The sequence below is a fragment of the Elgaria multicarinata genome, chromosome 7 (assembly GCF_023053635.1).
Source record: "Elgaria multicarinata webbii isolate HBS135686 ecotype San Diego chromosome 7, rElgMul1.1.pri, whole genome shotgun sequence".
Classification (NCBI taxonomy): Eukaryota; Metazoa; Chordata; class Lepidosauria; order Squamata; family Anguidae; genus Elgaria; species Elgaria multicarinata.
The window spans coordinates 46,928,875-46,945,071 of NC_086177.1; the positions used below are offsets into that span (position 1 = coordinate 46,928,875).

At 40.7% G+C, this 16,197-nt stretch overlaps 1 protein-coding gene across 2 annotated transcripts in view; it reads right to left on the bottom strand.

Moving 5' to 3' along the window:
* Window positions 1-10,202: 10,202 nt before the first annotated feature.
* Window positions 10,203-16,197, bottom strand: part of DOK6 (docking protein 6) — a 286,745-nt gene continuing 280,750 nt past the window's right edge. For both annotated transcript variants that reach the window (XM_063130514.1, XM_063130513.1), the window contains one exon: window positions 10,203-10,602. In XM_063130514.1, coding sequence (XP_062986584.1) covers window positions 10,463-10,602 — 140 coding nt within the window. In that variant the 3' untranslated portion in view covers window positions 10,203-10,462. The remainder of the gene's footprint in view (window positions 10,603-16,197) is intronic.

The following is a 16,197-nucleotide window of genomic DNA, read 5'->3' on the forward strand; positions in this document are numbered from 1 at the left end:
AGCTAACTCAGCCAGCAACTAGCTGGGCTGTTATCGTTCAAAAACATTCCATTCCTATTGAGTGGCGACAGCTGATCGCCACCAACAGGACTGCCCCTTTTGGGGAAGGGAGGCCTTCCTGTATCACCCCATCCTGGGCCGTAAAACAATAGGTGGGTCTCACAGGTAACCCTTATCCCTCCACTGGGGCCATAAAACCCTCAGCAGGAGGCCTTCAGGAATCACCGGTCACTGTCAAGGTGTCACAGAATGCACACCATCCCGGTTAGCCTAAGGCACTCCCACCCCACTTACAGTGTGAAGTAGGCAAAAAGACTCCTAGTCAGGCCACTTTGACTAAGAACCAAAAATTCCTACTTGGCCCCCAAACATTGACCAGAAGAAGCCCACACTGCATCCAGGGAGGGAGGGAGCTGCAATCTGAAGACGGTGAGGGTAGGGGCCAATGGGCAGAAAAGCCCCAAAGACTCCTCCTCAGCCTGTGGTGCCACATTGCCTACACCAATGGGGGCAAGCCATGTGTTCCACTCTTTCCCCCCACTGCAATAGCCCCCCCCTGCGGCTAGGCAAGCCAGACGCAGGGTGTGTCACTTATGTTTAGCAATAGTACTGCACATGAGCAGCATTTCTGATGACAATAACTATTTGCACAAGCCTCTATTGAGGTTCATATATGGTGAACATGTGCCACTTTGGCATATGAGGTTAATGTGTACTCTAAGGCTGTGTGTACTCTAGGAACCTATCTACACGAGGCGTTTATTGTGTGCTCATGATTCTTCACTCATAGTAGTTTGCAGTTGCTTTACACTCCATTGTCATCCTCCATGGCCTCTCCTGTGTTTTGCAACCATTATAGCATTTTTTTCTTTACAATGAAAGTCTGGCATTCCTGTGAATAGTGGCAAGAACCCCTCATGTATTTGTACAATTCCACTATACTACAGTGCCACATAGTGGTCATGTATGATAACATATAGAAAGGCCAAGAAAGAAAAACTTCCGGGGGAGGGGGGGAAACACTTGTAAAGGACCCAACCTTAATCCCACAAAGAATCCAGAAACAGAAGCCTTGGTAAAGTGGTGGGTTAAAAGCTTCACGTAGAAAAGCCCTATAAGAAATGCAATGAAACCCTGTACCCATATAATCATAATTCTGTACTGAGAAAACCTGAATTCTGCAAGCTGTTTGAATTATGCAAAGTTAGGAAATTTGCAAAACGTATTATGCATTTTTGGCTATTTTTCATAATTGCATTCATTCTGGTTTTGTCCAGTCACTGAAATCTTATTCAGTTACTTCTCTGGCTTCTGACATTCCAGCAAAATTGTCCCTTCACTTTCAAGTATGCAACCCTAAGAACTAGAATAATAATTTTTAAAAAATCTGAAAGTAGCAGGAAAATGTTATGCCTATTGCCATGATTTATGTCTTGTGGACACTTCTGTAGAACTGCAGAATACACACAGTCCCGGATATGGCCACTCAAAATTAATATGGTTGCACAAATGCAGTTTCTACTCTCAAGGCAGCTCTTGTGCGCCCAGGACAGAAGTTAAAGGTGCCAATTTGGCCTAGTTTCATCACAACAAGTTAGGAATTTAAGGAACTGGAAAAGAAGATCTAGGGGTCAGAAAAGACTGATATTACCATTGTTAGGATCAGCTCAAACACTGGATACACATAGGTGCAAAGCTGATATGTTATCTGCTGAAATCAGTGTGTTAGGGTGGAGTAATCTCTTTGCCATCATGCTGTAGATTTCTCAGGTTCTCTCTGCAGCACAGATGGTAATCTTATATTTAGAACACGTAAGAGAGCTTATTTACTGATAAGTGTTGCTTTGTTTTTTAAGAGCTATTTTCTTCTAGAACATGATGACATGTTACTAAGCCTTAGCTCAATTTGTTTGGGTAAAGGAAGTCAAGAGATTAGTTGCTTGCAGCTAGAGATGTATTCTACGTACAGCCTCCAAAAGGCATTATTCGTTTGTATTGATCAGACAGGATCAGGAATGTACTTCTAGCAGGTTTCCTATGCTTCAGTGACATCCGAAAGAGCCATAAGACGAAAACCTTACACAAGCAACCCCCTGCCCCAGCAAACTTATGCACCTCGATCTGAAGAGTTTAATTCTTTACTTTATCATCAACATCATCATCATGTGATTAAACATAATTTCTTTTTGCAGTTGTGACCTCCTTAACAAACATCTGTGTATTTTACAAGGGATACCTTTTTCCCCCAGTCAAAGAACTCAAGAAATGCAAATGTTTTGAAACGTGAACCACAAAACGTTATTATGTCAGCGAGGATATACAAAAATATACCTGATTTATCAAATGCATTATCAATTAATTCTAAATGGCGCACAATATTACAAGGGGACGACGACAATTTGCACTATTGACTCATGAGCACACTTCTCATCAATGCTAAATCAATTATGAAATCCACAGTGGGAATGATCCCACTGATTAGTTCCACACGGAGAGTGCAGAATTTAGAGATCTCCATGTTTACAAATGCGGACCCCCTCCCTGCCGTTTGTAATCCATGCTAGACACAGTGCTTTATTTTCCCAGGGGAGTTTTTTTTTATTATTTCATATGTTCATTAGTAATGAATAGGTGCAAATTTCAAATACAATACTAAGCAAGCTTAGCAGTTTCAAAGTTCTAGATGAGTGGTTGTCAGCATTGGGTTGTTAAAATTTATTGTTAACAATTTTTAGTACCTTTCATGCTATTGTCTTTAATTCCCCCCCAATACTATGTAATATAATATTTAAATCACATTAAGTGTGCTTCCATTTCAATAATTTCCAATAAAATTCTTAAGGTGGACTGGAGCAAAAAATTAACAAGGGGTCCATTTTACCAACCTTGTTGTTCATTAAATACAAGTAAAATAAACATGCTAAATTAAATCACACTCTGATGCCCTAGAGCAGGGGTGAGCAGGTTGTAGCCCTTCAGATGTTGTTTGGGCCTACAACTCCCATCATCCCTCACCATTGGCTGTTTTGGCTAGTCTAATAGGAGTTCTAGGCCAAAACATCTGGAGGGCCACAAGCCCACCATCCCTGCTCTAGGGCATCAGAACATTTTCTGAAACGAACTGGAAAATATCCTATGCAAATGACTCTAATTGGTATCGGAAATTCTTCCAGAGATTTGTGTGTTCTGAAATTTTCCAGAAAAATCCCACCCCCAGTTAGACACTGAACTGTGGGCCAGGTCATACCATGGCATGACACCTGGTCCTTCTCACCTTCTCATGGAAGTTGCTCCTGTTGATCACACTGAAGATCTGGAAGAGGAGGGCTGTCAGTGGCAGGTGAAGGGAGGGCATGCAGAGATCACGGCAGACAGGGTTGCCTACATCTGTGCTGATGTAGCTGGTACCTTATTGTTTCCACTAAACCGCCAGTTTATCCTGATGGCACAGGCCAATGTCTTGTTCTGTTTTCAAATGTACTGTACCGGTACAGTGATCAGTGTATTGCTGGTGATATCCACTTCCTGTTCCCCTTCTTCAGAAGAGTTATGCCTATTAATTTGGGTGCTACCCAGTTGAAATGTTGAATATTATGCAATGTTTCTGTTTTTGGGAGTAGACAAGCTTTCCATTGGAACAAAATGCACATGTTGTGAAAAAGATGATGAAATGGATTACTTTGGACTTCATTAGCTCTTGTACTTTTTAATTATATTGTTATGTACCTAGTAAACATTCTTTATATTTTTATTCATGTGTCTGATCCTTAAGTGTTCTGTTCTGCCCCAAACGTTTCAGATTCATTGGGGATGGGTGAAGGGGAATTATACAGCACGTCTTGGTATTTGTTTAATCTGGTTTAATTCAAATTTCATAAATGCTTTGGTTCACAGGGAAAACTGGATCATCACATCACACAGAGCAGAAGAGCAGTGTATTTAATTCTTTCCATTAATAGAACAAGAAACAACAGTAAATGTACCATTCTGTCAAAAGAGAGCATCAGTGAACAGCAGCTGAATGCCATTTTAAGCCACTAAAACCACCTCTGCCCCATACCCACTTATTAATTTCTATCCATGATACAAGTGGAGGCTGCTTCTCACAGAAATATATATAGATCACAATTGGTTCCCCTGCTCCAGAAATGGTTAACTATGTTAAAATTGGGGGTTCTGAGAGAATCTGCCCCTTCAAAGTTCACAAAGGAAAAAAACAACACCTACTATAACCAAGGGCAGTGAAATTGATAAAGAAGCAAATTGACATGGGAAAGGAGAGGGCAGGCTCTGGTTGATGGCCACATTGCTTACAGCTTTCTCTTAGGACTTCAGAAATTACCAGGGAGACAAGATGCCTGCGGTGGGGAGGAATTAGGGATGGTTGACATTTTAACGATTTGGCCAAATCAAATAACAGCAAGGATCAGGCAAGGCAAAGAGAAAAGAAGTGAATTTGTGTTACACCTACCAGTTTCCCACTACTCACACTTCATAGTATAAAGAGAAAACCACACATTTGAACTAGTTCACCAAACATAACTATTGTTCCTGGCTTTTTTCTCAGGTTATATTCCGTCCCAAGTCCTTTTTCTACACCAACAATTCTATATGTGTGACTGTTATGACTATTAAAAACAAATGAAATAAATTAGAGTCAGGCTGCACGTTATTTTGAAGACAAAGCTAGCAAGTGTGTGTCCCCCCCACCCCCAGTGTTTACTGAAAATGCGAGCACAGGGAACCTAATGTTGGCGGACTAGGGAGGGTGTAATGGTTTCCCCCCACTGCATTCTTGACCTATTACCCCAAAGGGTCCCATTTGTTTCAATGTGCAGGGTTCCTTGCACCTACTTTTGCATAAAGAAAGGGGGGAAAGCATGTCTTTAAAGTAACGTAGTTTGATCCTTAATCTCTTTCATAAGACTTCCATTTAAATGCTGTTATTGGGATTGCCTTGAGATCACAATAAGGTTAGGACTCTGAGCTGAAGGATCAATGGAAGATCCCAGCCACCTCTACAGACTGCTCCATAAACTGGCTGCTCAACTCCTGTCTGCTGAGCCATTAGCAGTGCAATCTTATGCTTGTCTACTCAAGAAGCAAGTCCCCTTCTGCCCAACGGGGCTTACTCCCACTTAAATGGGTGTAGGATTGCAGCATAAATCTGGAGTATACTGGTGCATTCCGCATTGGGCACAGAATCCTCTGTATGATTTACAAGAAATGGTGAAATGCTGTCACTGCTTGACCTTGTAGATTTAAAAACCTCTTAGGTATACTATAATCATACTGTTTTTGCCTTTATATACTGTAATACATTGGTTTAATAATTTGGTTTTATTATATCAACAGATCCAGTTACGAAAATGCTGCCATTATTGAAAATAACCGTGGCCGCCTAAATTATGGGTGCATCCCTTTGGAATATATTGTATATAGAATCAACTTGCAGATAAATCCAAAACATTGTAGCAGTATGCCCGTTTAGCTGTATCTACCCGTCTGCCAAATGGCAGTTTGATCAGCTGGTTTGGCAAGCTACTTGCAGTGGAAGAATCGTTATTCACCTTGGGGAAAAGGCAAATTGCGAAATTGCATTAGACATGCAATGCTGTGCATCCTAGAAGACTCACATTAAAATGGCAAGATTTATGCTAAAGATAGCTGCGATATGTGCTGTTGCTTTATCTTACTCATCCTTCACATTTAAATCCTGGTGCACATATTTTGTTTTCTTTTTCAATACATTCATCTCGAAGGTTTGAACAAGCTTCTGAAAGGCCTTGTAGTTTTTAGCATACAACTCACGTAAGAGACCGAAAGGAATGTTTGTTTGGGGAACCTATAGGACTTGCACACAGATGCTTTTGTGAAATGTCACTCCTACAGGACATGCTACGAATAAGAGTGAATTAAAGCATTCCTGGAAGGGCTATTAAACACACACACACACACACACACACACACACACACACACACACACACACACACTCACACTCGTGAATAGCTTTGCATTAGTGATATTTACATTTTTATGCTCCTGCTTTACGGTTCTTGTTTTTCTCGCAGGATTGTAGCTAAAATTTAATGCTCTTGCACTGGAGCTGCTTTAACCTTAAAAGTGTGAGCAGTGGGTAGACGGGATTAGGCTAAATTGCACAGACTAACAGGATTTATGCAATGTAAACTTAGGCTGAAATCCTAAACACGCTTACAAGGGAGTAAGCCCCACTGAACACAATGGGACTTGCTTCTGAGTAAACTATATTAGGATTGCAGTGTTATGCCCAATACACTGTATTAATAGACTGAATACACTATAATGGACAGTTTTTCTTTCATTAACAGACCCTTATTGGTTACCAGCAATGAAAGAAACACCAGCAACTTGGAATTCCTTAAAAAACTGGAGTATAATGGATATGGGCACTCCTATTTCTGAAACATAAAATCATTTTAAAGGGTGGGTGGGTGTGAAGTGGATTCTTTTTAAAATCCAAGAATGCACACGTGCATAACATTTTATTAACATACAATGACATATAAACTATTTGTACAGCTTACTCCGAAGCAGCTAAATTAATAGGCAGCGTGTGTAATTTCCCAGTACATGCTAATAATTGCATTAGTGAAAAGTTGGGGAGTTTTTCACCTGGTGTAAAATCTTGCTTATGATTATGCAAGCATTGGACCAGTTGTAGTTCTCTTTCCTTATACAGGATATTTTTTGAACAGGAGGGGAAATCTCACATGCCAGGTATGAATGTAATTTCATATTTATACTGACAAATGTGGATGGATCACAGCTCCACAAAAAGACTGGCTGCACATGGACAACAACCAGGAACAGTAATGTTCAATGGTGGTGGTGAGGAGCTCTTCATTTCTCTGCAGAGGAAGCTGCATACTCTGGGCAGCGGAAACATGGTGAGTGAGATAAAGGAAAAGTTAGTGGCAGAGGCAGGGGTGGGGTGGCGTGATTAAGTCTATCAGATCACACACTGGTTTCATTCAGCAGCTGTTCACTGAGGTGTATAAGCCTGCAATCTATTAGACGGCAGGAATGGCTTGGGGGAAGGAAAGTCTCCCACCCTAATGTATCGATAAATGTTTAATCAAAGCAGACATTCCTTTCACACCATTTATAAAAATCTTTCCTTCCGTTCTTCAAATGGCAATAGATAAAACTTGGTCTTACAGGGGCAGTGAGGAGGGGGAGAAGGCTCTGCGGCTCATAGTGAATTTTCTTCCCTTCGGTTTCTCGTATTTATGAGGATTGTTCCCTGCACATTCATTACAATGACCTTTGTGGAGATTGAAGGATACAGGGTAGAATAATTCCTTTTTCAAATTTGCTCTTCTGTTTTTCATTGTCTCTGTCCTCTTGTCTTTGTGTCTAGAAATTTATTGATTTCTAACATGTCGCATTAGTTTGCAGTGGGTTTCCTGTAACAGCTCTGAAATGGACAAACACTTACCTCTCTATGCGGCTTACTCGTAAGTCATTATGATTAGTAGCTCAGGCCTCCTTAATAATAGGTAATGGGATAGATCCAGGTTCAGTCATGCACAACTAGGGTAGTGGAAGTGGACTTCCCCACCCTCTTCTCCCCATGGCAGTCCCTCCCTCCCCTCAAGTGCTAACACAGAAATGTCAGGGGATTCTACTGAATGGGGTGAGCTATGGGGGAAGGTGGAACTTTGAAAACTGGGTGGAGGCATCTTCCGGGAGTGAAGCCCTTCCAGCAATGGAAGGCAGATCCCGGATGAACGCGAAGATCTTTACTTTGCCATTTACAGAACTGAATCCTGCTATTCAAACAGCTTAAAGTTGAGATCTTAGTCAAATTGCACTCCAGTTACTGGGGCATTCACATGTTCATTTCCAAATGTAGTTGAGTACCACGTGGGTTTTTTATGGGTAGCATCCAGCAGTGGAAATTCACATAGAACTGGATTGTGGGAAAGGGCAGAAAAAGGATCACTTCTAGACTGAGGGCTGGTACTGCAGTTCAGAAACTACAGCGGCAGGTACTTGTTATTTCGAGCTTAAGCTTCCATTATGAACGAGGCTAACAAACAAAGTTAAGTAGATCAAAGTGCTGGTTACCACCACTCAAACCTAAACAAATTGAACCCTGAATGATCCCTGCTTGCCCTTACAGAAAGCTGGTGGTCCTTATTCTATATCCCTTGTCCTTCTGAAAAATGTTTGGTGAGTACACCAATCCAGGTACACTAGACAGAATTCTAATTTTGGCCATTTAAGCTTTAAACACATTGGGACCAGGTAATCTGAGCTTGTCTCCACATCTGTTTGCCTGGCTATTAAGATCCTCAGTGGAGAACCACCTTAGCATTGCTGTGCCACTGAAGGAGAGAGGGCCTTCTCACCGATGGTGCCCTGATTTTGGAATGCTCTTTCCAGAGACACCTGCCCACACCAGGTGAAGGCCCTTTTATTTTTCCAGGCATTTTAAATTATTTTAGTTGGTTCGTTTTTTGGGGGGTGGGTTGAAACTTGTTTTGAATTGCTGCTTGTCATATGTAGTTGTATCTTGTAACTTTGTAAGCTCTTCTAGGAACATGTTTAAAAAGCAGATAAAATACCTATTATTAAATAAATAAAACAGACACACAGGTCCTTCTAGTTATAGCAATGGTCAAATCTCTTTGCACCCTGAATGATGAATTGTGTTGGGCTTTTGTAGGTGGTGCTTTTAACATGTTTCTCTTTTTATGGTGATGTAATTAATTGGATTATGGATGCTTTGGGGGGGGGGCGGGGCTGAAAAGCAGCTTCTAAATTTCAAAAATATTTATTTGTAAAGATAATACCATGACAGGAGACAGATATGGGGCCAGTTATGGCCAAATCTGGAACAATATTTGAAATTCTACCAGATGGCAAAAAGCAGTATTATCTTGAGACAGAGTTGAATAAATAAATGTTTCCCCCTGAAGAATGCATTGACATGGATGGACAAATTGGGCAACAGCATTTCTTCTGAACATACTGTTTCTGAGCACTTGTTGAGGTTCTTTCCTCTTGATTTTCTTCTACCCTTTGGTGCTACCATTCATCCCCCCCCCACTTTTTAGGAAAGGACTACAACCTTTTGACACAACAGACCAATAAGTGTCCAACAAGACTGAAGCATCAGCTCTGCACAACTCAGCTTCATGTAATTGTCCATTGTAAGGGGACATTTAAAAGGTCAACATCCCAAGGAGATAAATAGATTTGAAATTTAATTGGGACTGATCTATGGCTGTACACAGGTGAAAAGGAACCTAGAACAAAAAAATTAATGCTGATGAGGAGAATAGATCCATACTGGTAGCTACTAGACTTCAACAATAAGGACTTAATTTGAAATTATACTTATTCTATCAGCCAAGCATCTTGCCTTATAAAATTATGGACCATGAGGCTGCCATCCAGCAATGTGGCGTCAATTCTCACCTGCACAGTATACAGAGTTAAAAGTATACTGACTATAAATTCAGACTTCACTATTTAAATATTATCTACAATGGGAAGACTTTGACAATGCCTTATGACACAGTCTTCCCTTGACATATATGATCACTGTTCCCAATGGGAAGCTGTGGATTAATTATTAGGTTCAGAATGCACACAGATAAGAGCAGAATTTGGGCATAAAAATCCAGTGTGGGAAATATTCTAGGCAAATGACCTCTTAATACACAACACAATCTAATTTCTGAAAGGCTACTAAGCATCACCATGCCATCCCATTGACAGTATTTATCTATTTATCCTGTGTGTTAACTGTATTTATGAGAATCTGAATAAGAGTCACTGGCTCTTTCTCAGAACTGCAACTTCAGGCTACAGTCCTAAAGTTACTCATGCATAAATCCCACTGAGGTCAATGGGACTAAACTGTGCATAACTGATGGCAGGATTACATCCTTCCTTCTGAAGTACCCTTTAAAGCTCTTTCTTTATCTGATAACATTTCTGTAAGAATGACCCCAGCTGGAAGGCTGATGCTTAGGAAATACAGGTGGCTACTGTCGTGGATGAGCAAACTCAACAACAGGGTTGATTGATAGGCTGAAACCTCGCATTGAAAATGTAAACAGTACTCAACCCTTCCACAGCAGATCTTGGATCATGCAGAAATCTCAACTGCCAAGCATCAGAATTTCAAAGGGAATTCTTTTTTCTTCTTTTTTTTTTTTTAAAAAAAAAACACAACATATGGACAAAAACAAATATAAAATTTAAATAAATAAAAGACTTAGATTCTGCCTTGGGGAAGCAGTGATCCAAGCTTTCACCTTCACTGTCACCCAGCCTGGAGACTTATGTCCTCAGTTTTCACTACAGATTGTCTTCTCTGGACACATAGGAAAGGACAAGTGGCTTCCAGGAACTGCAGGCAGGTTCCACACTAGACTGTCTATCTGGTCGGACACAAGGTATGTGTCATTGGATGAGGCCTGAGCTGTAGCTGAATCCATAGCTGCTAGACAGTGACAGGCGTGGCTCGTGCTCCTCACCCTGCTCTGAGGTGTAGCTGGGAAATGTCTGTGCACGAGCCACCTTTGTTGAGCCGAGGTTGTGACCTGGAAGGAAGGAGGGAAAGAAGACCAGCCTTTAGGAGTAGCGTATGTTGCATTTTAAGAGCTGCAAATCACGCAGATTCTGAATTGACTTATCAAAAGTCTCATCCATGCTCAATAAGAATACAGTAAGGTAAGTTATGTTACATGTGAAGGCAATAATTGAGCACTTATCCTAGATGTGACCTCTTTTCTTAGACCTGTTTCTGTAAGGTTAGAGAGACAGTCTGGATGGTCCTGCCCACTTTTTTCCATTTTTTTTTTACACACAGCACTGCAAACAAGGAAGGAAGATAAGAGCTCCATCCCACCAGCGATTTATTGCACACTCGCCATTCCTGGTATGTGGTTTTGCAGTGTGGTACTCGCATGATGTCCTCCCTGTCCTGCACTTATCTCGCCCCTTGTTGCATTTCATTTTGGTGCAGGAAAAGTGTGGATTATTTCCCCCTCTCACTTTTTCCTTTGTTGGGGGCATGTGCTAATTTAGTCTTGCTGATGAAAGGGGAGGGTAGGGGGTTTCTCCTCCTCCAGCATGACATTGTAGGGACTTGTTAGTCAGTTGAATGGACTATTTGGTGCTCCAACCCCCCCCCCAATTGCCTGCAGAAACAAAGCCCAGGGGAAAGAGCCCACACCCATCAGAGTGCCACAACCAATAAACTGGAGGAGGAAGGAGAAGGGGTGGGGTGGAGTGGAAGAGCAAACAAGCGAAAACCCAGGTGAAAGGGACCATGTGTGATGGAGCCCCTGACACACTTATGAAACAAAGGTAAAAAACACGGAGACGAACCAGAGGAAAAAAATGGTGTGAGGGAGCCCTATGTCTACCACTTGTACAGATTCTTCCAGTCTCTTTGTTATAAGCTCAGCCTTAGTGAGTGACCTCCTGCCTGCAAGTCTTTCACACTTTGCTTAGAACAAAAAGGAGCCATATAACTTGGCATAATTTCCCCTCCCTCTGATTAAGGTTGGAGCAAAGAGATCTCTGGCAGCAAGCTTGGATGATTTTGGATGGAAATATTAGCACAATGATGAGCCATTCCAATGCAATATTAGTATTCTGTTTCTCCTGCATTCAGATAATAAAATTACCAAAGGTTAAATTAGTACTGTTGGATCTGCAAACATCTTGTGACCATCTTGATCCTGCCAAGATAGTGGAAAAATACAGCATGGCCAACAACCTTGGGGAAAGGTCTTCTTGAGTTATTGCTGCTTAAATCCACTGTTTCACAAGCCAAGCAAATCCCACAGAAGGAGACCAATCAAGAAATGTTATGAGCAGCAACAGCATGAAAGAAAAACAGTAATGGGACCAGGCAGTGAAGCCACAGACTGCATTTCCAGTGACAATGTAATCATCAGACAATCAACTGTACTGCATGCAAAGGGAGAATGCACATATAACTTCACAATTTACTAGCCGGGTTATATTGACACTAGCTTTTGAAACCTTGAATGAAATGTCATGGCTTAGATGCCTTTCAGTTTCAAGAAGCCTCTGTATTAAATTGCATTAAATTTAAACTGGCAGATGAGTAATAAACATGAAGGCGTCAATATATACATTTATTTATTTGGAATTCCTTTGGCTGTTGATAAGCTACTCCTAACTGGCATTACTCACCCATGAGTTTCCACATGATGTGCTTATAATGAACTGGAGGCTGTATCACAATGCCCTATGAACTTAATGTTATCTTCTTTAAGAAGAAGTCACCTGACCTGCACTTTTGTGCTTGTTATTTCAGATTTGACAGTGTCCTTCTGAAGATGCAAACCTTATCCCCATCTTATTCTGACTCTTTTAAGATTTCCCAGTGGACACTTGATTCTGACATTTTATTTGGAATACACAAGATCAAGGAAACAAGGCAGCTTTTATTTCTATGCCTTCCAGGTCACAAAGACAAATGCACATATTAAAGAGGCCAACACAGGTCATCACACAACATTCTTTCGTGCTAAGCCATAATATTAAGCAGAAAGAGCTTAGATGCTGCTTACCGGAATGCTCTAAACCAGCTTTTCCCAACCAGGTGCCCTCCAGTTATTTTAGACTTCCAACTCCCATCAGCCCCAGTCAGAAAGGCACGGCCAACAATTAGGAATGGTGGGAGTCATGGCCCCAAACATCTGGAGGGCAGAGCATAAGCCTAAGGAGTTAACAGACTCAAACTGAGTGATGTGTTTTTGCCATTTGTCAAAAAGAAAACCCAAATTCTGTAAAATTGGATGGTAATAGAGACATGGTTGGGACGAAAAGGAAGGCATCTGATATGGAATCGTCACAAATCACTTGATTTTGCTACACTATATGACTGACAAATTTCACACCTTCTCACTGCTTTCCCCCTGTTTGCTGGATCGCAGATGCACGGCCGTCCCTTGATGACTCTAATATCTGCATGTTTCAATGGGGCCATCACAGATATAATACCAACAGACATACAACACTTTCACACATTCAGCCTCTTTCCCCCCTCCCTGCAACTAGAAGCCTAACTGGAGTGAATCAGGCAGTGTAAATGTTCCACCAGGGGAAATTTGGGCATGTCCACATCTGCCAGATCCAAAGCTTTCTTGTTTTCCCCTGCTAAGACAGTCCAAATAATGCATTAATGTTGTGCAAGTCTTTGGGCTGGCATAATAATTTCCCTCCTACTGAAATCAATGGGAAGAAAAATGTTATAGAAGTTTTACAAGGAAAGGACAAGAATTGCATCTGAACCTCCTTTTCCCCCTCCCAACCTGCAAATTAAGCCTTCATTGACAAGGAGTAGAATCTATATTCTTTCATCCTTTTAATCCTAGGAGTGACCTGTAGATTCCCCACCCCATCAGTTCCCAATTCATATTGGAGAGAAACACCCAAATCTAGCAACAGGTGCCTTACAATTATTTCCAGTAAGAGTTAATTCCCAGTGTAGGATTTTCTCTTCTAGCAGTCAAGCCTTTTTATAAATAATGCATATGACTGTTTTTTTTACAGACAGGGAATAAAATTCATGAGCTTCTTTGACAGTTAGGCTTTGTCAAAAATTTAACAGGAGTTAGAAATCGGATTTTAATTCCAGTTGAGAACAACAATTTGTCATCTGAAACTGGGAGCCAAATGTTCTTCTAATTGATCCTATGTTGATGACTGTTTGAGGGAGGGAATTATATGTAATACAACAAATAAAAACACAACAATGAATGCCTTTGGGTCAAGCATGTCTCTTTTCAATAGAGACCCAGATAGCAAAACGTTAATGTTTAGTTATATGAATTTGCCACTGTATACAAAACTGTGAATGTGGCATTAGAGGCCAACATTACTAAGTCAGTTATTTTCAAACCATGAACTTAAAATAAATTGAAGAAGTAAAAGTTCATATTTAAAATTAATCTAATCATACATATATGCATTGATAACTGAAAAGCAAACGATGGGAGGCAAATGTATACTATGTGTAAGTATCATAGCATACTATAAATTGTTCACACATTTGAACATAAGCTTTTGTGGACTTTAGCCCATTTCATCAGTTGCATCAGATTAAGATACCACAAGATTTTGTTGTTTTGGCTGCAACAGATTAATAATGCGGTACCCTCTGGGGATTTTTATAAATTAGACATACCAACAAGACAGACAAAAGTAGATAAAAAGGGAATGGGCATTACAATGGCAAATGTAGTTCAGTGTAAAGGGATGCATGTTGATGCAAAATAATTCCTAACTATATATAATTTGTATTTGTGCTTTTAACCTGTTGGTTGTTTTATTACGGTTTTAATTTTTGTGAACCGCCCAGAGAGCTTCGGCTAATGGGCGGTATAAAAATGTAATAAATAAATAAATAAATAAATACTGTATTTTCTGGTGTATAAGACTACTTTTTAACCCAGGAAAATCTTCTCAAAAGTTGGGGGTCGTCTTATATGCCCAGTCGTCTTATACGCCGGAAAATACGGTAAATACTTCTGGGATGTGAGCTGAAGGTTATCGACCAGGAAAGGGATCTCGGGGTTGGTGCATACCTCACTGAAAATAGTGCCCCAGAGAAAAGCAATGTTTTCTCAACCTGCATGTATAATTAGTTATTAGATTGGGGGTGGCAGGGTTTCGTTCCTAATTAATACTCTCTTGACTGCCACCCTTTCCTTTTTTCCTCTATACTTCTTTCTCTTGTAAATTACCGTATTTCCCGGCGTATAAGACGACTGGGCGTATAAGACGACCCCCAACTTTTGAGAAGATTTTCCTGGGTTAAAAAGTAGTCTTATACGCCAGAAAATACAGTATAAAGGAGGAAAGCATAGCTAAAGGTAACTGGCCATCAAAAGAGGAAGAACTATTGGGAGTGCTATAGAAAGAAGGAAGGAAGGAAGGAAGGGAAAAAGCAAGCAAGCTGTAGGATCAACTGAGCCAATGGGGAATTGAGGTGGATCAGATGCTATTAGGGAATTGAAAGGAGAGCATTAATGGACATTTAAAGATTAAGGCTGCGATTGGTGTCATGGCTATTGTCTAAATTAGATGCCACTGGACTGTAAAAGTGATCCATTTGATCAGAAAATCTCTTAAAACTGTTAATAGTTTTTAATCTTTATCCCCCCCCCCTCCAAGGATATTTCCATTGTCACTGAAAGTTTCTATATATTTGGGGCCAGACGGAGATGGCACTGCTGATGTTTTTATGGCAAGTGTGTCTCAGAAGTGCATCAGATTCTATTTTGGGGGCAGCAGCTTTGTGAAGAAATGTGACACAATAGACCCAAGAGTCTTGTGGCCAGACTTAATTTCCACTGGGAAGAACAAAACATTTATTTCTGAAAAATCAATTATTATTCCTGCTATTAAGGACATTTTTTTAAAAAAGCATTTACAGTTAGTTTGCAAAGAAATATGAAAGTTTTCAGAGCAATACAGTCAGAAGGGCAGCACAAGGGAATGCTATTTCCTCATGAATTTCTAGACCCCAACCCCAAATGGATTTTGGACTGCAGCTGTAGTCAATACTTAATAAGATCTGAAATCTGGTAAATATCCTCAATCCTTTCTTGAAGCATCAAATGGTGACCTGAATGTACATGAGCCATTATGGATCACAAATATCAATGACAAGGCAGAGTCAATTCATACATTCTGCTTGGTACAGAATAATCAAGTGATGTGTATATAGTGTGAACTGGCCCTTTGGCAGCGGTGGCGGTGGAGGGTTAAGTCTAAAAAACCCTGAATGGTTTCGCCTTTCCTTGTAAAGAAAGTGTTCCAATTCCTTGTTTCTTTTAGTGCTGTGAGTAGTGAACGACATTAAGCTCACCATGTTAGATTGGTCTGGTTCTGTCTATTGAGAATTCTGAAGGGTCTTTATCCACAGGTAGAGAAAGCTACAGGGCATCACAGTTAAACATACATGGGTGACACGGGGCAGTTCATTGTTGATTTCCACTTATCTTTTCCCTTTGGGGTAAATTCTCCATACTCATGGTTCCATTCGAGTGCTCGGGTGTAGAGAGGGACAATCTCATGATGACAATATCATGAGATCATTCCCCACAACCCCCCTTGACTAGAGAGAGAGAGAGAGAGAGAGAGAGAGAGAG